Here is a 23,012-nt window from a genome sequence, read left to right on the forward strand (position 1 = left end):
AATCTCCATTAATCATGAACTTTCTTTCACTCCGCTGAATTTTTACATCAGAGAAGGTATAAAACAGCTTACATTCAACATAAAATACTTTACATCAGACCTTTTGTTTTTCTTTCATGTAATTTTTGATAAGAGGAAGTCATGTTCTCATGTTTTTTGAGGATTGGCTAAATATTATAAATAAAATAATTGACGAATTTCTAGAAGTTTCATGGTGAATTTCGAAAATGTTATTGCGTTTTACCATTTTGTGAAAAATAAAATAAGACCCGAAGTTTAAATAATACGGAAAGTTAAAAGTTTTCCATTCATCATCCATAATAGATGACTGACATGGAATCAGAAAAGAACGGTAATGGTAGAATATGATGGATGCTATAAATGAGATCTCCACCCAACCAAATATGAAAAAAGAGCAAACATTTTTGCCTAGAATTTTCAATTTAACCTTTCCTAGAATGCATAATCATTTACAAGGCAGGCAGCAATATCAAATTACATGTAAAAAATTTTAACACCTGTACCACCGCCGCCAACATAAGCGATTCAAATGAATATTTGCCCATAAACAAGGGGAAACAAGGTCATTCAGTAACCAAAAAAACCAGAATTTAGACAAGCGCAAGCTGCTGCTGCTTTGTTCTCTATCCAAACCGAACACTTCAAGAGAGAAGCATCCTTTCTTCAGGGTTGGTCAAATCTAGTTCATGTGTTCTGGCAATAGATAAAAGAGACCTCGTCCATGGGCCTATCTGCGCCAACAAAATATTCCTTTCCATTTGATGCCCAGAACTTTACGAACCATGTAGGCAAACATTTACATCCTCAAATTTTAAAACCTAATACCTACCTGAGAACCCAATAGAGCCAACTAAACTCCAAAACCACTTCACAAAATTTCTATCCTTGAGCAAATTTGTTTACTTAATAAAATTTTGGAGTCACAATGCATATGCATTACCACTGTTTAGTAGACTCTGAAATTCCCAGTGAGCCACAATGTTGTTCAAGCCTTTTCAGCTGCTTTGAGGTATTGAGAGACCATGATTCATGAACTGACAAGAGATAACGCCATGATAGACCAAACTGGCATGCAGGATAAAATTGTGCACCTCAAATGATCATCATAAGGATTTTTTATTAAGCTACACGGGGGAGTTTTCTAGCCTTTTCAACTGCTTCAACATAGTAATATAACCTCCAAAGTGTAACATTATCCTGCAAAATAACCATTAGAAATAAACAAAATTAGTTTAGCAGATGGCCGAACATTTAAATTGTTCATAACTCAAAATATGTTCTTTTTCTTTGCCTCATTTTCCAGATCGACATGGATCTCATCACAGGAATTTTTTCCTGGAGGTTTACTACTCTGGATGATTTCCGCGACACGGTCAAGATTTCTTGGCGGTAGCTTCTGAATCAGTTTTTGAAGCTGCTGCTTCTCAGCAAGGGTCATCAGCCTGAATAGTAGAATTAAAATCCTCAGCGTCGCAGATTTTAAGGCAAATATTGTACGAAAAGCATCGGAACATGCCACATAACACATAGGAGCACAATCAGTGAAGCCACTAGAACTCGAAAATATCATTTGTGAGTGTCAAGCAGAACAGTAGTTGTTATGGTTACATAACTATCATAAGACCACCACCAACGCAGGTGGTATGATCTCTCCTCCCCAAAGGAGAGGTGAGCAGTTTGAACACTACATGGAGCAGTGTGGTGTGTGTGCGCGGCTGTGCACTGGTGTTGCTATCTATCAAAAGGTGTACACAGTGCACAAGGCTCTTGCATTTAGCAGGGATGGGAAACGTAGTTGGTACTTGGTAGGCAGCCTTACCCCTATTTCTAGAAGCTGATTCTTGGACTTGAACCCACACCACTACGGAGGGCGGATAAGCACCTGATCATCGCGCCTGGTACGACCTCTCAAAAAAAAAAAATGACTATCTCAAGACACATACATCAAAAAGTTAAATATGTGTCGGACAATAAAGAAGATACCTACAGAGTCATGCTAGGAGAGCAGGGGATGAGTGGGTGGGGGTAGACATTATCTATCCATACACATGAGCCAGTCACTTTATTGTTCCACCTCGAGGTTCAAGAGAAATTGGTTTTGTACGTGTTAGCTCATCCCGTCTTCCAGTTTTGAGTGTATTTGGGTAGGAGCGTGTTGGTTGGTTAGAAATAAATTGCACACTTTCCAGGTTTTCTATTGGAATTGTGATGTGTGGCCTAAATTTGGTGCCGGGTCGTGGAACCTAACTAGTACTCTCTTGTAGCCCAATATATAAGGGCGTTTAGGGTTTGAAGTGGGGAGAGATTTTTGAGACACTGAAAATCGCAGAGAAAGAGAGTGGGGCTGAAACTTGTAATCTCCTATTTCTCCCATAGTGAAAACTTTTGCCCGCCGAACCACGTATAATTCTGTTGTGTTCTTTTTGTATGGCTTGTTTATTTTCTATCGTGATTCTTGCTTTTATCTTGGGTTTGCTGCGTTTGTCGTAACAGGAATCAAATCATGTGAGGTTTTCCGCAAGTAATATGGTGATACATATATTAAAATATTAATAAGTCAAAATATGGTCTTCCACTCACATATCAAAGAGACATAATTCTATAAAAAAAAATTGCCTCCAATGCTGACATGTCATCACTAAGTGGAAGTGGCTCAAAAATGCATAATTAACAACAAACCCACCAAGGAAACAAATTAGTACAGGCGATGAGCACTCAGCAACCCAGGGAGCAATGTTTTGGAATAAGATTAGACTCGGGGAGACATTACTGGACACGGCACACTAGCACGACTCAAACACAACACGAGATAAGTAGATTTGGGTTTGACTTAATCATGATTGTGTGTCAACCAACATTGATATGCTAATTAAATGTGTCGAGATCGTGTTTGACCCACCAACCCGTTTATAACCCGATTAGATACATTTAACTAAACATGTCATATTCATGTTTGAAATTATCCTAATAGAATGAAATTTTAATTAAATGTGTCTTGTCATGCCGTGTTGTGTCATGTCTGGTCTTCACCCATCATGAAACAGGTTGAGCAGGTCTTCATGTCTACCCATATAGCAGGAAATCCATGTCATGACATGACACGAATACGACACGAAAACATGAATTGCCACCCAACATAGGCAGTTTCAATACCCATCAACAAATACAGCCAGATCCACTTAGCTTCTCAGTGCAATCAGAAGAAAGCATCAGGCTTCCCAAATCAAAAGAAAACAGCTTAGGTAATCACTACAAGATGACTTTGTCCAAAGAATATGCTAGCCAATGAAAGCCTCAATATAGACTATGTTACTCTGTTATTGGTCCAATCATTAAACCTTCATTGCACATGGACAAACCATATTCTCCTATTACACTTCAACTGTTTCAGAAATATAATTAGTCAGAATTTTATCATTTCTTGTCTTACCAGGCATAACAATGCTCATTTTAAGAGCACGTTATTCTTAGCTACTTGGCACTCTCTCACTAAATATGGTTGGTCTAACAATTGTTTTAATTTTAGAGGTCCAAACTATATATGCAAGAAGCACTCCTCCGTTTATTTAACCCAACCTACCTCTATGAGACTGTAAATAATCAAACTAGATCACTTTTCTATATCTCTAGACCCCTGATAAAAGTTCTCATGATCCTTGATATTTACTACCTTCCCACTTGTATTTCTAGTTTTGCAAAGTTAGACTTCAATTGCATATATATATATTCTGTTCTTTGTCTTAATTATCATTGCTCTTCTTAATTAAAAAATCGTTTTAACCTCTAATTTAGTAAAAATCCATGCCTCAATTTCATCAATAAAAAAAAAAAAAAATGAGTACCCCGTGTATGCCCCACACGATCAGCAAATAAGAGTGTTGTATGCCCCACATGATCAGCAAATAAGAGTACAATGTGAAACCTCGTCTTGAATATATTTTCTCAGCTGAAACATAAATTACTGGTCCCCCACCTCCCCCTCCTTCAAATCCACCATTTTATATCTCTACAGACCTAATAATAAGGTTTCTCCAAATTTATCATTTGAAGATGATATTCTCTCTACAGTTTTTCATTAGCCTCCTTATTAAATATATAGTTTCTTATTGAATTCCTTCGCATAAATCAAAGTTTACTTTCTAACACTGATATTTCAAGTCTTAGTTGTAAATCTATTACTATATTCCAAACTTCCGATGACTTATTAATCTAATACCATTACAGCTTGTCAACCTTGAGTTAGTAAAGAAAGATATAATATCATGTAGATTGACTGAGGCCAAACATGGGATTCATGTAGCCAACTCTAAATAATTGGAAAAAGGCTTTGTGGTTGTTTTTGTTGTACAGTTTGTCAACCATCAATAATAACATACGTTCACTAAAACCCTTCTACCTTGAAATATGTATTGAAATTCAAGGGAAACATTAATAAGACTTAATGCTATTAAAATGAAATAACTAAACAAACATCTAATTGAAAAGTGTGAGATATTAATTTTGTAGTTGGCGAATTTCGGTGTCAAAACATGTCCAATCGAGTTGTCATTTTTGTTTTATCTTTGAGCCTCGATGTCGGAAGCGGAACAACAAGTGCCACCAATATGCGTTCAACTTTGATTTGTAAAATAACATCATTTTAGAGAAGGTATGTTGATGAGGACACTTTATGTTTTGGTGTTAGGCACTTAGGAAATTTTCCACGTTTTATTTTACAAAGTGCACTGCCACATCGGAACCGGTTGCTCTTTGCGGTTTTCTGTTTCCCAAATTGTGTTTCTGAATAAAATCTCACTAGCGTAGCGGGATGAGTCACACTGGTGGTTTTTCAAATTCACGTTGCTGAATTTCACACTGGTGGTTTTTCAAATTCACATTGCTGAATTTCACACTGGTCTCGGGGAACTGGTTGCGCCTAAACGGATCCGATTGCGTTCTCCTAGAACCAATATGTTAATTTGAGTCCAACTTGGTTTCCTTTTTTATCAGTTTTTAGGGAGATGTTTTTGCACGAATTTGTCTTGGTTTCCAAGTATTTTTGGTCTCTCTAAAATCTATATAAAAACTTTTTCTCTCTAGGTTTTGGATGGCTTTTTGGAACTTAATTTACTGATATTTTGAGAGAGCCTTTTGAGAGATTTTTTATTCAGAAAATCAAATCCAATTTTTCTGATTTTATTTTTGAGAGCAAACACAAACACGAGTGATTTAAGGTGATGTTCTATATCCGATCGGAATTGGAGGATAATTAAAGATTCAGAGATTCCGAGAAGCAGGATTTATTTGCCTTCACATAATTCAGAATTTGAAGAAGAGGGGTATTTCAATTACACTTTGAAGGGGTCAAAGCATTCATAGAGCGTTGTTAATTAACCAGCAAACTTTCTACAGGAATCAAGGGAGTATGCCTGAAGTCAAGAGCTATCGGACGGGAGAGTCGCAAAGCCAAAGGCGTTCAGTAAATTGGTTCTTGGTAGAGTTAGGGGTGTGAGCCTGAGTCGAAGTCCATTGTACTTTGCTTCATACATAGTGGATCATTTCGCCTTGGATAGCGTGAATGTCCTCAAGGTTTTTCCGTTTGGTTTTCCTCGCTAAAAATCCCGGTGTCATGCCTCAAACTTTATTTTACTTCCTTTACTTTACAGTATTTATTTTTGTGGTTGTGGATGATTGATTGATCATAATTATAGGTAATTTAATCAATCACAAAATTGGGCAAGTTGACCTACTCACCCCCCCTCTAGGTCATTTAGAGTAGTAATTCACAACTTGATCAACCAACAGCTTCCGCACCGCGCTACTCACACCTGGCCTTGGGTACCAGCAATGGGAGACAAGCTAGTAGAAATGGTGCAGGTTAGACAAAATGGAGGTGGCATTTTGTGCGATAAACAAATGCCATATAAACTAAAAGGAAAATTTTATAGAATATTTATTACATCAACTATTTTATATGGCACAAAGTGTTATGCATTAAAAAAGAAGAAAGAACAACAAATTCATGCAGTGGAAATGAGGATGATAAGATGGATGATAGGAGTGACTAAAAGAGATCAAGGTTACAAACCAAAATGTGATGTAGAAATTAGGTGTGGCACCCATTAGCAATAAGATTAGAGAGAGTAGAGTAGGGTGGTATGCGCTAGTGAGAAGAGGAAGGTTAACTTGCATATAGTGTAGAAGGGAGAGAGGGTGCCCAAAACAAACATAGGATGAAGTCATTAGAAATGACTATAAATAGTTAAATATTAGAGGAGAGATGACTTGTAATAGAAAATAATGGAAAAAGAAAATTCATGTGTCCGACCACAATCAGATGATGACATGCTTAAATCATAAGAATTTGTAGTGGAGGTGTATAACATTAAGAGATATATCAACTTGCATTGCATATGGCTCATGCAGTGAAATAAAACACACCTGCAACTTGATGTTACCATATTAAGAATTTCTTCAAGTTTTTGGTCCATATGCCCAAGCTGAAAAGGGAAGTAGGGGAAGAACATTTAACTTAGAATTAGCAATAAATGATCAAAACAACCTTCAAAATTAAATACATATTTCCAAGATAGAGGCCATCAACTAGGAAAGAAAATAAGATAAGAGACCACCAAAAGCCTGACATCCATAGTTGTTAAAGGTGCGCCTGAGGCACAAGGCGCATCAAGGCGCACAGATTACACTTGAATGATGCACAAGCAAGGTGATTGGAAATAGGCTCACGCTTTTCAGCCAGGAGCAACAGGCGCGGGCCGTCACAAAAGCACGCCTAGTTGAAGTCGAGAGAATTTTTACTGTTCTTATTACTTGTTGCCATATTTTGTTGGTGTTCCACATCACTTATAATGGTGTTAACTAAATGCATGAAGAGAATCTCATTTCCCTTGCCTTTGACAACGATCGCTGCGAGCTTGCGACCACCGGACTTCGACGTCAGACAACCAACTAAACCAAGTAAGCACTCTCTCTCCCCTCTTCTCCACCTGATACTCTCACTTTATTTATTTATTTTGATATCCTCGGTTCTCTCTTTTTCTCATCTTCTTCCTCCCCACCTAAAATTTTGTCTTCTCATTATTCTTTTCTCTTGTTATTTTATTAATTCACAAATCTAAGGCTACATTTCCCTTTATCTAAGGGGTTTTTTTTTTTAAAAGCCCTTTATAAAAAGTTGTATCTTACTCCTCTCTTTTTTTCCCTCTATTGTTGAATTGCAACTGTTTGTTTTCTTCTTTTTTTTCCTCGTGCTAGTTAACTTTTTTTTTATTTTGGTTGTGAATGCTCACTCTTGTTCAATGATGATGCAAAGCAGCATGCTCTGTTCATATTTGCTATTTAAAAACACTGTATGCCACTTAATATAAACTATAGTTTTATAGTTGCTGCACTTTGGCTATGTGGACTGCATTGTTTATTATTGTTTTGGTGAGAATTTTCATACTATGATAGTTTATTTTTTAACACTTGATATTAGGGATATAATATTTTTCTAAGGTGCTTTTTTTTTTTCCTGCACTTAATAATGCTTGCACTCAATAATTCTTGTTGTAACGGGTCATGTTCATGATTTAGGCTCCATTTGGAAGAAGGAATGGAAAAGTGATAGGAAGAGAGGGGAGAAATTGATAAGGCATCCCTAAGGATGGGATGGTGTCTACCTCACTTTTTATTTGGTTGAATGGAAGAGAAATGGAAAGGATTGATGACGTAAAGCATTTATTTGTTTAGTTGAAACTTGAAAGTAAGGATGTGAGAGTTTTTATTTTTATTTTTTACCTACTACCATTATTTAAACAAATATAAAGTACGGTTTAACACAGTAATTTGGTAAATAATTGTAGGGTAAAAAGGATATTCTATATTTATGAAGCAGTTTTTATTTCTTTCCATCCTCTATTCCATCCAATTTTGGAGGGATGAGAAAATGTGGGCCAGTGGGGTGCTTCATTCCTCCTCCATCTCTTCCCTTCCTTACAACCAAACGATGGAAGCTTCTTCCATCCTTCCTCTCTATCACCCTTCCTTCCAGCCAAACCAAGCATTATAATAGCTTTGGTTTGTGATATTGCATTTTTTGCAACGTCATATTATATTTTTACATGTTTTATGCAACTTGCGTCTCACTTCACTTCCTCAGGCTCCAATAGAAAAGTGTCTTAATGAGCCTTCAACAACTATTTTGGCATCATAGTATGATCCATAGCTGTTGAAGGATCAATACGCATTAAGGTACTAAAGGTCTTCTAGAGCGTAGGGGCAAGGCAAGGTGTGGGCTTGAGTGAAGCAAGTGCATAGAACACGTAAAAATATCATATGACATTGCAAATAATGTAATATCACAAACCATGGCTATTATAAATCATGAGAATGACAAGTTCATGCAAAAATTATTAAGTGCAAGAATTATTAAGTGTAGAAAGACCAAAAAAAAAAAAAAAGATGACATGGCAGTGTAGAGAAAAAACTATATCCCTAATATCAAGTGTAAAAAAATAAACCATCAACAATAAAAAAAAAACTCCCCATATCACCACACAGGCCAGACAAAAAAAAAAAAAAAAAAAATCGCAGTTTATATTAAGATGCATGCATAATATATAACAGCAATATAAACAGAGCATGCAGCTTTGTGTCATCAATGAACAACAGGGGGGAAAAACAGAGCATTCACAGCACAAGAGAGTTGAAGAGCAAACAAAAAAAAAAAAAAAAAAAAAACAGAGTTACAATCCAACAACAGAAGAAAAAAACTAGAGAAAATACAACCTTATATAAAGGGAAATAAAGCTTTAGATTTGTGAGAAAAAAAATAACAGAAAAGAAAAACGAGAAAATAATAATGTGAGAGAAAATTTTGTGTGAGAAGGAAGAAGATGAGAAAAGGAGAAACTATAGGAGATTGAGAGAAAATAAATAAATAAATAAGAAAGAGAGAAGCTACGGTTTATGGTGGAGAAGAATAGGAAGATGCCCGGGGGGGGAAAAGTACAAAAAGAGTTTTCAAGGGGAGAGAGTACAAAAAGAGTTCGCATGTGGTTCAATTGGTTGTCCGACGTCAAAGTCCAGTGGTCACAAGCTCGCAGTTATCATCATCGAAGACGAGAGAAGAAGAGAAAAACAAGTCCTTTGTTGAGATGATTGATCTGGTTTTTAACTTTTTTTTTCTTTGGGTCAGTAGTCAACACCATTATAGGTGAGGTCGAATGCCGATCAAATATAGTAACAATTAACAAAAACAATAAAATTATCTTGATTTCATCTAGGTGCGCCTTTGTGACACCTTGTGCCTGGCAAAAAGCGCGCGCCTCTTTTCAATCGCCTCACATGTACATCAGGACGTAGCGCTTGCGCCTTGATGCACCTAGTGCCCTTTTGGCAACTAAGCGCGCTTTCAACAACTATGGTACAGTTACATGTTGCAGTTCAAAAAAGAAAGGTTTTCGGAGAGTTACTGTTGTAAATAGTTCATCAGAATATTTCTTCATTGTTTCCTCGACCTTAAAGACATCATTCTCCAAAAGGAACTGCAAATCATCATCGACCTAAAACAGGAAAAAAAAAAAAAAAAAAAATGCATCACCTTCATCACCAGTTCTTCGTGGTCATGAATGCCATTCAATAAAGCACAAAAATCCAAGCAAATAAACAAAAATAATTATCTTAACATAATATTTTCATACTTGCAACAACGAGGCAAAGAGGAATATTCTAAATGGTTAAGCATGTTGAGTTGAACTAAACTTACCAAGCACAACTTCGACAAATGATAAAGAGATGGTAGGGGAATAACAATTCCCTCCAACTCCCCTTTGCCCCATTTTATATTAACAATAACTAAATTTCCAAAAAATCAATTTAATCTTGAACTAAAAATCAGAATCAATAGCTCTCACTTCATTATTTTCTTCTTCAGCCCCTATATTTGATCCTGGTTTTGTTTTTTGGTCCTTCATTACGGGAAAATCATCTCCTTGTTTTAGTTTCACGCCACAAGCATTGCATAGAGACTGAAAAAAGGATCATCAATCATGTAAAAAGAATATAACATGAATTTGTGGAAGAGATGCAAAAAAAATAAGAATTGCCAACCACCTTAGGCCCCCCTGGACCAGTTCTCCACTTGGATGTTTCCGTCGTATGGCACTGAGCGCATTTCTTCTCGACACCATTGGATGTTTCATTTTTTGGCAAAACAACATCCATGTCTTCATATCCTGAATCCTATTTGAGGAAGAAGAAGAAAAGAAAAAATAGCTCAAAACAAATTCTTCTAATCAAGAACATGTCTATATATAATGAACTACTCAAAAAGCACAATAAAAAGATAGAAGTCTCTGTTGTGCCTGGAGACACTGAGATAGCATTGATTTCTTTTTCGTCAATAGGTAAGATACACCCACTTCGTACCAATTCGAATTTGGACCCTCAACCCTCTCAATGGGATGTGGAGCAGATAACTCTTAAGCTAATGCTTGGTGCTAAGAGGGAAATGATATAATAGGTTTATGGATTCTAGACACGTAAATGACAATCTCAAGCTTGTTGTGTTACTTGCACCACAGAGTTTAGATAATAATAAGAATAATCAATATTAACAAATCTAAAGTTTTAATGAGAAATAAGAGCAACAAAATATTTTAGAGAAGGGCCAAGCAGATATTCCTACCAAACAAGGTGGAAAAGAGACAGGAAAAGCGAAAAAGGTAAAAGTAAAAACAAAAACATATGTGAGACTGCCCCATTATCACATATAAGTCCACAAAAGTCAAAGCGCCCTATCGGGATTCTTTGGCAGTTCTCGTGGGTTGAGACAGGGAGACCCTCTCTCCCCTTTTCTTTTTATTATTGTTATGGAGGCCCTTAGCAGGCTGATGAGAAGGGCGGTGGATTTGGGTTTTCTTAGGGGTTTCAAGATTGGCCCTGAATCAGTTCAGCAGTTGGAGATCTCTCATTTACTTTTTGCGGATGACACTATTGTTTTTTATGAGGCTGATATTTCCCAGTTGAGGTATCTGCGATGTGTCTTGGTTTGCTTCCAGGCTGTTTCTGGTTTGAAAGTTAACGTGGGAAAGAGTGTGATTGTTCCTGTGGGGGAAGTTCAGGAGGTGGACACTCTGGCTGCTGTTCTAGGATGTGGGACGCAACGCTTTCCCATCTCGTACTTGGGTTTGCCGCTAGGGGACTCGGCTAGGAGGGTGGGAAGTTGGAACCCGGTGATTGAGCGGGTCGAGAGAAGATTAGCGGGTTGGAAAAAACAATATCTGTCAAAGGGCGGTAAAGTTACGTTAGTGAAGAGCACTTTGTCAAGCCTTCCAACGTACTTTCTCTCGCTTTTTCGTATTCCAGCCTCTATTGTTGGAAGAATAGAAATGCTCCAACGTAATTTCCTTTGGGGGGGTCGCGGAGAAGAGTTCAAGTATCATCTTGTCAAATGGGAACAGGTTTGCAGGCCTATTCGGTTGGGAGGGCTTGGAATTAGGAGATTGGCCACTTTCAATTGTGCTCTTCTTGGTAAGTGGCTTTGGAGATTTGGTAAGGAAAGACATAGATTATGGAGAAAGGTTATCTCATGTCGCTTTGGGGAGGAGAGAGGAGGGTGGTCAGCTGGATCAGTCAGGTCTGTTGGCGGAGTGGGGGTGTGGAGGGCCATTGGTAAGGGGTGGGATGGCCTTTTCCAAACATATTAGATTCAGAGTTCGGGATGGAAGAACTATCCGGTTTTGGGAGGATCCATGGTGTGATGATAGGCCTTTGGCCCTTTTGTTTCCCAGGCTTTTTAGGATTGCTGTTGACAAACATGCAATGGTTGCTAACTATTATCGCCTTGATAGTGGAAGGTTGTCTTGGGATGTGCGTTTCCGGCGAGCTTTTCAGGATTGGGAGCTGGATGATGTCACTGGGTTTTTGGCTCTTCTTTACAGACAGGAGGTGGAGGGGTCTGGGGCAGATTCTTTGATTTAGGTGCCTTCTTCTCAGGGGATGTTCCAGGTCCGGTCCTTTTTTGTGTGCCTTTCTGGTTTTCATGGTACCTCATTCCCATGGAAGACGGTGTGGAGGTCTAAGGCACCTCTTAGGGTGGCCTTTTTTGTGTGGACTGCAGCTTGGAGTAAGATTTTAACGTTGGACAACTTAGGAAGAGAAGACATATCATTGTTAATAGGTGTTGTCTTTGCAAGATTAATGGGGAGTCGGTGAATCATCTTTTGTTGCACTGTCCTGTGGCTCATGATTGTTGGAGTTTGATGTTTGGCCTGTTTGGTATTCATTGGGTCATGCCTCGGACATCTTGGGAGTTGTTAGATATGTGGAGGGGCCAATGGGTGGGGGCTCAGGTCAGAGTTTTTTGGAGGGTGATCCCTTTTTGTATTTGGTGGAGCCTTTGGAGAGAGCGTAATGGAAGATCTTTTGAAGGAAAGGAATCCTCCATTGGGGTGTTAAAATTTTCTATCATTTGTAATTTGTTTTGTTGGGGTCATGGGAGAGACTACTCCTCTCTTGAGGAGATTGTTGACTTTATGAGTTCTTTGAATTCATAGGCTCCGTTTTGTCTTTGTATAGTTTGGGTCGCATTCCCCTTTTTGAACGCTTTTAATTCAATTTACTTATCAAAAAAAAAAAAAAAAGGCGTGCCTAGGCGTGAGGTGCAGGTCTAGCGCCTGTTGCAGAGACGAACGAGGAAGCCCAAGAGTCAAAGTGCTCTACTTCTCTTTCCTCTCTTCTCATCTTTGTTTACATCTCTCTCTTCGTCTAATTCTATTCCGTCTCTTTCTTCTTCTTTTTTTGGCTCTGTTTTTTCTCCTTTTCTTCTTTAACACTTTCTCTCTCTTCTCGTCTACTTCTCTCTTCGTCTACTTCTCTCTCTTCATCTAGTTCTTTCTGTCTCTGTCTTTTTCTTTTTCTTTTTGGCTCTATTCTTTTCTTTTCTTTTCTTTTCTTGTTAACAATTTTTTTTTTGTTAACAGATTTATTTCTTTTTGTGCTCTATTTTGCCTTTCAAAAAAAACAAAATTTGTTTTGCCTTTCAAGAAAACAAATTTGTGTTGTTTTATGGTTGTTGGATGCTTGTATAGTTGATGGATTAACTTTTTTATATTTGACATTAATTTTTAGAATATTAATATGATTTATGAGATATGAATGTTTTTATGGTAATTTAAATATTGAATTGTGCGCCTCGCCGCGCGCCTAGGCTCCAAAGGACCTCCAGCGCCTTTAGCCTTTAATAGGACTGCTTGAAATGTAAATCAGTTCTCTGAAAATAACAGCGACTATAAATGAATCACAGGTTCCGTGCTCACCAGAAGAAATATTAAGAAATTACCTTAAAAAATGGTCTTAACATAAATTTGTAACTTCCTCCAAGTCAAACAAACTTGGTTCTACACATTTTAAGTTATTAATAACTTCGAGAAAGAAAATATATAGTAAATTAGTTTACCAACTTCTTTTGCTACTTGAATTTGTTAGATCTCATCTTTGTTATGCATTGAATCCCATCCTTCTAGGAAATTTTGTCATTTTGAGACAGACATTGTAAACAATATAGTCAACAGACTTAACAAAAAGTCAAAGACAACACTTAATTAAAATCCATAGATGTGATAAGTTAATTCAGCACAAAAGAAAAACGACAATTACAGTGGCATTAGGTGCACACATATAATTGTTAAAATGAAGATGATAAGAAAACTAATAGATAAAACCAACTACTTAAGAGTTGGCTACTCATCCCATTCCGCTCTACTTATGCTTCGTTTGTTTGGAGGGATGGAAAAATAGATAGAAGAGATAGGGGGAGGGATGGATGAGATATCCCTAGGGAAGGGAGGGTGTCTTTCCCATTTTATGTTTGGTTGAATGGAATGGATAGTAGAAAGGATGAATGGAGTGATACTTTTTTCTTGTTTGGTTGGAAGGAAGAGAAGGAGAGTTCTTATATTATTTTTACCAATGCACCCTTTTATATAAAATTATAAAAGGTAGATATTTATTTCAAAATTTTTGAAAAGGTTAAAATTGTAAATTATAAATCTATAGGTAGTTATGCCTTCTTTCTCTCCTCTCTTTCCCCCAAAAGCGGGCAGATAGAAAAACATAAAGGAAGGAGGGATGAAGCATCCCTCCTTGTTTCCTCCCTCTTTTCCTTTCCCTCCAACCAAACACGAAAATATTTATCCATCCCTCCTCTCATCCATCCCCTCTCAATCCTTCCCTCCAACTAAACATAGCATTAGCGTTCTAGTTTCTAGCTAAATAAAACGTGTCACTTTTCGCCATCCTAACTCATGTTCATTGTAGATTACACTGACTTTCAGTCCAATCATATCACTCATCATAATGGCCATATCATCTAAACAATTCAATTGTTTCTTAACATTGTTCTTTATCACACACACATATCACAATGTTTTCCTTCCAATTCAGATTTACACCTGTCATCATCAAAACCCATGTTCATTTTAGATTTACACTTTCCCCTGGACTGACTTTCAACAAGGTTGTTAAAATCAGGGGACGATTCTATAGAAAGAGAAAGAGAATGCCTAATAATATTTGTGAATTAAATAATTCTTACAAAATACACAATAAAAAAACTAGAACTTATTTGAAAGAAATATAGAAGGAGTAATACATCTATACAAGTATTTAGAAGACATGAACCTTCAAAAGCTCTCCCTAATAATACTCGTGCTACTCGTACAAAAAAATTGTGGATAAAAGATTGATTTGTTTGGAGCAAATTATTTATCTTAGAGAGAGAGATGGAGATTGAACTCAATGGCTTGATGTATTTTTTATAAGTTAGAACCAAACAAAAGAAGGAAAAAAAAATGGAACAATATCAAACTCATACTAGTTACAGAAATGAGGAATAAAATTGCCTACAACAGTTTATTAAATAGCTGACTAATTTAAAGTAAACTCAAAGAAGCATCCTAGAATTAAAATAAGAAGAAAATCTTGGCATAATCATCATGTTTAGGACATCTAAGTTGATCTTCACTTCATTTAGCACTACCATTTAGATTTTGAATCCCAAATTATCAAAAAGAAATAGAGTAACATTCCATGAATATATAGAAGACAGGGATTCCATAAGGATTCTGCCCTTCAGGGAGTTTGTTTGGGATCGGGATCACTTCAATACTTTTGGATCGTAAAATCATAGGACCATAAGATATTAAGATCCAGATCAGGAGTTTAAAATCTATCCTTTCAACCCAATCATATCACTAATTCTAATGGTCATATCATCTAAACAATGCAATAGTTTCCTAATGTTATTTCTTGTCACTCATTCATCTCATCTCAACATCCTCCACCTTAGAAGTTATTTCTTGTCACTCCTTAAATAAACAAGTTTCTGCATATCTTGCACCATAAAGCATGGCTCCTGTAGCATATATATCACTTACATGGAAAACCCTTCTTTGATACAACCCCACCCCCCAAATATATATATATATATATATATATGTGGAATATTGGAAACTCAATAGAAGATTTATGACACTTAACTTCAAAGATTTTTATTTTAGAACTCTATACAAAATTCAAAATTAGTTCCTCATATAATTGTAACATAAAAACACTCAGGTTCATGTGAGGATGAAATCAAGCATTAGTTTCATGTAAAATAATACGCATGATCCCGTTTAACGGTTTCAGTCTTCACATATCAATAGAAAAATTACTTATCCACACATTTAAGCCAACACAATATTCAGCTTAAATTTGGTCATACTCTGTTATTTTTATGTAATAAATATTAGTTTTTATTGTAACAAAATCAAATTAGTACATAGAAATCCGTAACACTATCATTCTTGTGAACTCAATATGAATTGAACATGTAGTAAACATAGATTCAAAACCAAGAAGCATAAAAAACAAACCATGTTTTAAGAGCCAGATGAATGTGGATGTTCAAAATGAATCTGAGCTATTGAGATTGTTAGAAAATATATGTATTTTAGAACTACGTAGAAAACCAAAGGTAAATTTTACTTTTACAGAATAAGACCTCGTTAATAGTGGAAAGCAATGGCATGAAAAAATAGAAGGGTTGTAGCCAGTGGTATTTAATGCTTCTAATACAAGATTATTTAAAAGTTATGATTGCCTTTATTAATTAATAGTATGAAGTGTTATATTATTTAAGTGTGTTAATAGATCAATAATATAAGACAACCTAATAGGCAAGTAAAATTGGTTCCAATCAATAGGTCATGCATTCAATTCCTCCCGCCCTCACTGTCTGCATGCTTTTTTCCCCATTAAATGACCCCATGTGTGGACACGGTAAGTGTAAACTATGTAATTCGCCGCATTTAGGTTGCGTGTACGCGTAATCCGCACACAATACGCGAATTGGAAATCGAATTCACGAACTCTCAGATTTGAATCCACAAATTTGGGGTGAATCCGCTCCCAACTTGCCAATCATGCGCGGAGCTTGGGAGCAGCCACCCCATGTAAGTGTTCAAGTCACCTTAGGGACAAATAAGAGTGAGTTTCTTGCCAAGGAAAAAAAATACAAACAAACCTCTTCATTGAGACTGCAATTAACAGGATTAGAGTGAGGAGCACTGATCAAAGAGGAGGATGACGACAGCTTGAGCTTCTTGTGAGGATGTTGCCCGGCATCTCCATCACATGCTGCACCTGAACCTTTTTTGCATCTCAGATTTGATTGTATCCGACAAATAGAAGCAACAGGATCTTGAATCTGCATTTTAAAGTGTTAAAAATGATCATTGCAATGTTTAGGTTCTTGGGAACCCACAATTAGTGGGCAGACTTAGTGTTACCTTTGGTAGCACCATATGCAACTAAGGTGAAATATTCAGAAAGATCAAGACTGCTACCGTATAATTCAAACAACTACATCGTGAACTATAAAATTGCACAACTAGATAGGGAAAAAAATAAACATTTGTCTGATTTTGAATTGCAAATATATAGCCCTACACTACAGGGCACATTTGTCTGTATTAACTTATTTTTCTTTAAAATAGCCATAAACCAAAACAATGAAAGGATAAGAAAAAGGACAGGAAAAAAAAAAATCAACATACTCCACTATTAAGGATTCAATAGGTGAATTGAAATAAAAATCACAAGTGTGGAAATCCATCGCAGTTTCAATAAATTTCCAAAATTCCAGATATAAGTTTAAGTCTATTCCTCTGTGCATTCATGTGCGCCCCGCCGGGGGGGGGGGGGGGGGGGGGGGGGGGGGGATTGAGAATGCCACATACAACACACACAAAATCCAAATGCCATTTCAGTAAACTCAAATTCCTAGAAAGTATACCTCATCAACCTCCTGTGTAAGAACAAACACACTCTGCTGAAGCAATGCCTTCAATCTTTCCTTTTTGAAATCAGAAAGCCCAGCTCCTACACTGTTACAAAATTGTTTATTGCTCTGATCCTTGTCTGTGAGAGAGTCACATGCTCTTCTTCCAGCCAAGTCAGAATTTTGGGAAGAGAAAGGAAGAAAATCCTCATCTTGAGACAATAAATCTGCCACTTCGCTCTTATAGTAACCAAAATAATCCGGTTCTACTCTATTGTGTTCAGGCGAAGCACCCAAACCCCTTGAAGCATCCGACATAATGCAGAAAGATCTGCACATCATGACGACATTTAATCAGCAAAGATTTGTAAAACAAAACCGAGTCCAGATGGAGAAACTAGGAAGACAGCGAAAGGGTTAAGTGCAATCTCCACTATTTCCCTCCAAATCAAAAAGGTCAATGCATGCCGAAACAAAACAAATCACAGAATAAAATATAAATTATTTTACAAGTTGCGCGCCAAGGCACTCCAATTGTCATGCTGAGAATACCAAAATTTACACATGTCAAAAAACATCTTCAGTCTCAAAGTCCTTGTGCCCTCTACACAATGATTTTATATCCTTCTCATATCTCTCTAAAAATTTCACAAATTATGAACAAAGAACGGACAGCAAACAAAAATCATAATAGGAAGAAGAAAACAAATAAATATATAAAATGAAATCTATGATGCAGCAATGCTTCAGTAAACCACTGCACACATAGCTGACAACCTCAGTTTCAGTTTCTGCGATCTAAAACATGAGCAGGAACAGACCCAAGAAATTGTGTGTGTGTGTGTTGGGGGGGGGGGGGGGGGGGGGGGGGGGAATTTCATAGGTATATAATTCGGAAAAAGGGAAAAGTGCTACTACAATACTATTAAAAAAAAAAAACCACTACCAGTGAACTGTGTCCGTGCCTGAACGTGAGGAAAAGATAGATAATAACTTTTGGAAAAAAAAAAAAAAAAAAAGAGAGAGAGGGGGCAATAGCCCCCACTGCCAGTGAACTGGGTCCGTGCCTGAACGTGAGGAAACGATAAATAATAACTTTTGAACAGATTTTCAGAGGAATGTTAGCAAGCTGATGGAGCAAGCTAACATCAGCAGAATCACTGGCCAGACTGCAAAGTTCATTCACATTGACAGTTTAGAACAAAAAAAAACAAACAAAAAAACAAAAATTCTTCTTTAAAAATAATGATTTTCACACACAAAACTTTATGAACATATCAGCAGAAGAACAAGAATAATAATTGTGATCTCTCCATCATGCTGCCCACTTAATTGGAGTGAACTGTACAAGTTTCTTATTCCATTTCAGGAAGGCCATTCCAAGTACATATTTGAATTTGATCACTCAAAAACTTTCTAGATGTATTATCAGAAAATAATATAAGTCGTAATACCGTATTTTCATCATGTGAAGGCTAATAATGGTCTGGCCCAATTACCTAGAATCAACCAAATATACCATTTTAGTTGGATCGGTCTTATCTAATTAGCACAACTATAAATCATAAATATTAAATGCATTTATTTCCCAATAAAAGATCATATCTCATGATAATTAATTGTTCAATTCAACAAAAGTTTCTTCCCAATAATTCAGGGTAGCCAGCTTGAGTCTGGCTTTGCCATTCCAAATCACAATGAAACCAATTGTTGTTTTACCAACGAGCAAAAATGGAAAGAAAAAATTATAAAGCATGTCATATACCTTGAGCCCATGACAAGCCAGAGCTTGTTTAATAAATGAGTAGAAAGTGTCGTTCAAACTTGAATTATCTACTTAAGGTTTCCTTTGTTATTTTTGGGTCTTAATATTGCTCATGACCATCGGGGCTCTCTTATATTTCAGAAAAGATACATTGTACTTGCTTTTTAAGCTAATCTTATTAATACTTGTATTATTCATTTAAGGACTACTGAATGGTTTACTCATGCAATGGGTATAGATAGAAGCACTCGTTTGGAAAATTGAATTGCTCAAGGAAGCAGTATTATGCGGATAATATAAAGGTAGTGTGGACTAAGACAGTGACAATAGAGAATATAAATCAGACAAGACATCTCAGCTAAGCTGAAGCCAAATTTGCATTAGCCTCGGCCATGGTTGGCCGGATGGTCTTGAATTGACAATAGTCTTGAACTGACACAATTTTTTCTGAAGAATTCGCCATGATATATCTAATCCATGCAGAATATCATGAAAAATGGATACAAATTTTTGACTGCTAGCAAAATGCCCCACTTGTGGGGCTGTTGCTGAGCAGTTTTTGGATATCATGCGTACCTCCACAGAAGGTAATTTTAATGTGGCTACAGGAATTTCACAAGTTAAGCCCTTCTTCACACTGACTTCTTCCATCACCACATTATCCCACTCATTTTATCAATAAAGAGAGGCCAGAGCGAAGCTTGCCAACAACTCTAGTATATGTTAGTACATCAATCATATACAGCCTCTGTAAGCTCCAAATCTCCAAACCTAATATTGCAGTTTAATTTCTTGAATTTTAGAAAAATTAATGAAAAAGAAAACAAAAATATGAGCTTAAACTCCGTCCAAATTTTTAATTGATTCGAAAATTCATTTGAATATGCTTAAAATAAGTTGATTGATATCTCACCTACGTGAAAACTACCAGTAATACCAAACTCCCAAACTTTCAAGATTTCAAACCCTTGTGCCAAAAATTGAAAGCCAGACGCAAACGAACTTAAACCAAGATCCTATAATTAATCAAACACAAAATCGATCACAAACAACTCAGGAATCCAATAAATTGTGCAAGAAGAAAAGGCACCGATAATATATACAAACCTATTTAAATGAAATTAAGTTGTTTAGGGTTTCGATTCGCTCATTCATTCTCCATGCGCCTCCGTCTCCGTGGCTCTGCTTTTACACCGGTGATTCAATGACGACGAACTCTCGCCTCGCCGAGTCGGAATATGTCTCTGATCTGTCGTATAAATTTCTATCGATGGAATGATTTAGAACGAACTGCCTCCGGCCAGAGTAGCAAGCAAGAGAACTTTGACTGTCAAGTCGACCTATTTCCGACCTTTTGGGATTGGGGGTAAGAGAGTACGTAGAAAGGGTACGGTACACACGAGAGTACCAATTGAGCAGTACGACATAAAAATAAAAAGGGTAAAGTTGAGCACCTGATGTTTGTGAAAAGTACGTACAAATAAAAGTTATTTGGTTTTTACACAATGACACCCCTTCACACTTGGTGTATGTTTGGTACAATAGATTTGAAAGGGAGAATAACGCTAGTTACGATGGAAAGGAAAAATAAAAAAAATAATAATTTTAATTTCTTATCGTATTTGATTAATTAATGAATAGTTAATTAATCGTGTTGGAAAAAAGAAAGAAAAAAAAAAAGAAAAAATAATAATTTTAATAAAATTACAATTATACCTTTTTAATTTTAAAAGATATATATATATATATATATATATATATATTGTCTCCTATATAAAGGCCAATGGATCGGCCACCAGAAAAGGAAAAATTATTTTAGGACAAATCATTTCAGCCTCTATTTCTATTCTCGTTACTTGACCTCTTTCTCTCTCTCCAACTCAAACGACTACAAGAATCAGAAGTTCAAAACCCATATATTTAAGTTTATATATTTGCGTGCAAGAATTAAAGGTTCAAAATCCATATCGGCATCATTTCAGATTGTTCAAAAAATCAAAACCCATATCGATCTTTCAGTTTCCATCGCCCGCTGTTCCAATTCGGGTTCGTCGTTCGCAAGCTTCAGCTGTTGGCCCTCTTTCTCTCTACTCTCAAGCTTGCCCCCCTCTCTTTCCACAACTGCTAACTTGTATGTATAGGTTTTGTTTTATTTTTATTTTTCTAAATCAACTAATCAAGGCCTGTAATTTTTGTTTTGCAAACTAAATTCACGTGTAATCAAGGACAAATTTAGCATCAGAAATCACACACCAAACCTCTCCTTCCCTTTCCTTCCGTTTCCTCCCATTTTTGGGAGATTAAAAAATCTACTGTTGAAGTCTTGTGTTAATCCTCTAAAACCTTCCATTTTCTTCCAACCATTTGAGCCAAATATAAATTTTTAATTCCCTCCATCACCTTCCCTTCCCTTTTCTCCCTTTTCCATTACACCAAACTAATCCTTAGGCTATGTTTGGTACGGTGGGTTTGAAAAAGAATGATAACATTAATTATAAGGGAAAGATAAAGGAAAGGAAATAGATGGATAATTTTAATCTCCTATCGTGTTTGGTTGATTAATGAATGGAAAAGAAATGGAAGGATAATAATCATATTTAGGAAAAGAAAATAAATAAAAGAGAATTATTTTAATAAATTAACTATTATGCCCTTTTATATTTTAAAAGATATATATATATATATTTGTCTCCTATATAAAGGCCCATGGATCGGCCACCAGAAAAAGAAATTTTTTTTAGGGTAAATCATTTCAGCCTCCATCTCTACTCTCGTTCTCAACTCTGAACTTGCCCTCTCTTTCTCTGTGCAACGGCAAATTACTACAAGAATCAGAAATTCAAAACCATATATTTCAGTTTATATATTTGTCTGCAAGAATCAAAAGTTCAAAACCCATATCGACATCATTTCAGATTATTCAAAAAATCAAAACCCATATCGATCTTTCAGTTTCCATCGATCTTTCAGTTTCCATCGCCCGCTGTTCCAATTTGGGTTCGCCGTTCGCAAGCTTCAACTGCTAGCCCTCTTTCTCTCAACTCTCAAGCTTGCCCCCCTCTCTCTCTACAACTACTAACTTGTACGTATGGGTTTTGTTTTATTTTTATTTTTTCTAAAACAACTAATCAAGATCTGTAATTCTTGTTTTGCAAACTAAATTCACGTGTAATCAAGGGCAAATTTGGCATCAGAAATCACACACCAAGCCTCTCATTCCATTTCCTCCCATTTTTTGAAGGTTAAAAAATTTACTGTGTAAGCCTTGTGTTAACCCTCCAAAACCTTCCATTTCCTTCCAACCATTTGAGTCAACCATAAATTTTTAATCACCTCCCTCATTTTTCCTTCCTTTTCCTTCATTTTCCATTGCACCAAACTGACCGTTAATAAAATGAGCAATGACACCCTTACAATGATGAATTAACTATATTACCCTTCGGTATAAAATTGACAAATATAACCATTTTTATTAACTTAAATACCCCTGATAACTATACCAGTTTGGTATTTCTTGACAAGATTCTCAATTTCTACTTTTCAAAAAAACAAAATCTCAGTTTGATTAACACTTGGGCAGGCAAGGTCTGCAATTAGTTTCCATTTGTGTTAATTGTGAGTATGCAGGATTTCATAGCTTTTAGGCATTTTATAATCTGTTACCTTTAACAAACCAAAACCTTTTGATCAGTTACTTCTTTCCAACTTCATTGCAATTTCAATGGTTTAAATTGGGAAAAAATCCGTTGCAGTCAAACCAAAATAATTGTTTCCTTCTTTTGTCTGTTTCAGATAAATTGTTTCCTTCTTTCGCCTCATTTAGATCTTTTCCTAAATGCCTTGGGAAATTATCAGATCTGAAAATTGTTTATTGTGAAATCTGGGGCACGTTGAATGGGGGTCGGATTGGTGCCGGAGTCGACG

The 23,012-nt window shown here is 36.4% G+C and overlaps 1 protein-coding gene across 4 annotated transcripts; it reads right to left on the reverse strand.

Moving 5' to 3' along the window:
* Window positions 1–405: 405 nt before the first annotated feature.
* LOC132286864 (putative GATA transcription factor 22) lies at window positions 406–20,510 on the reverse strand. Of its 4 annotated transcripts, XM_059789273.1 has the most exons (10): window positions 20,196–20,506; window positions 20,002–20,104; window positions 17,339–17,654; window positions 16,568–16,750; window positions 10,114–10,242; window positions 9,915–10,028; window positions 9,474–9,563; window positions 6,442–6,500; window positions 1,313–1,463; window positions 406–1,218 (listed from the first exon to the last, which is right to left on the reverse strand). In XM_059789273.1, the coding sequence occupies exons 3-10, from the start codon at window positions 17,639–17,641 to the stop codon at window positions 1,141–1,143; spliced, it is 1,107 nt and encodes a 368-aa protein (XP_059645256.1). In that variant the 5' UTR covers window positions 17,642–17,654; window positions 20,002–20,104; window positions 20,196–20,506; the 3' UTR covers window positions 406–1,140. The 4 variants fall into 4 exon arrangements, with proteins under 4 accessions (XP_059645256.1, XP_059645255.1, XP_059645257.1 ...); XM_059789272.1 differs by lacking the exon at window positions 20,002–20,104 and having other exon boundaries at window positions 20,196–20,505; XM_059789274.1 differs by lacking the exons at window positions 9,915–10,028; window positions 20,002–20,104 and having other exon boundaries at window positions 20,196–20,509.
* Between the last annotated feature and the right edge of the window lie 2,502 nt (window positions 20,511–23,012).

The sequence above is a fragment of the Cornus florida genome, unplaced genomic scaffold (genome assembly GCF_030987335.1).
Source record: "Cornus florida cultivar Cherokee Brave unplaced genomic scaffold, ASM3098733v1 CherokeeBrave_3.0.0_Hap2_Chr11, whole genome shotgun sequence".
NCBI classification, from domain to species: domain Eukaryota; kingdom Viridiplantae; phylum Streptophyta; class Magnoliopsida; order Cornales; family Cornaceae; genus Cornus; species Cornus florida.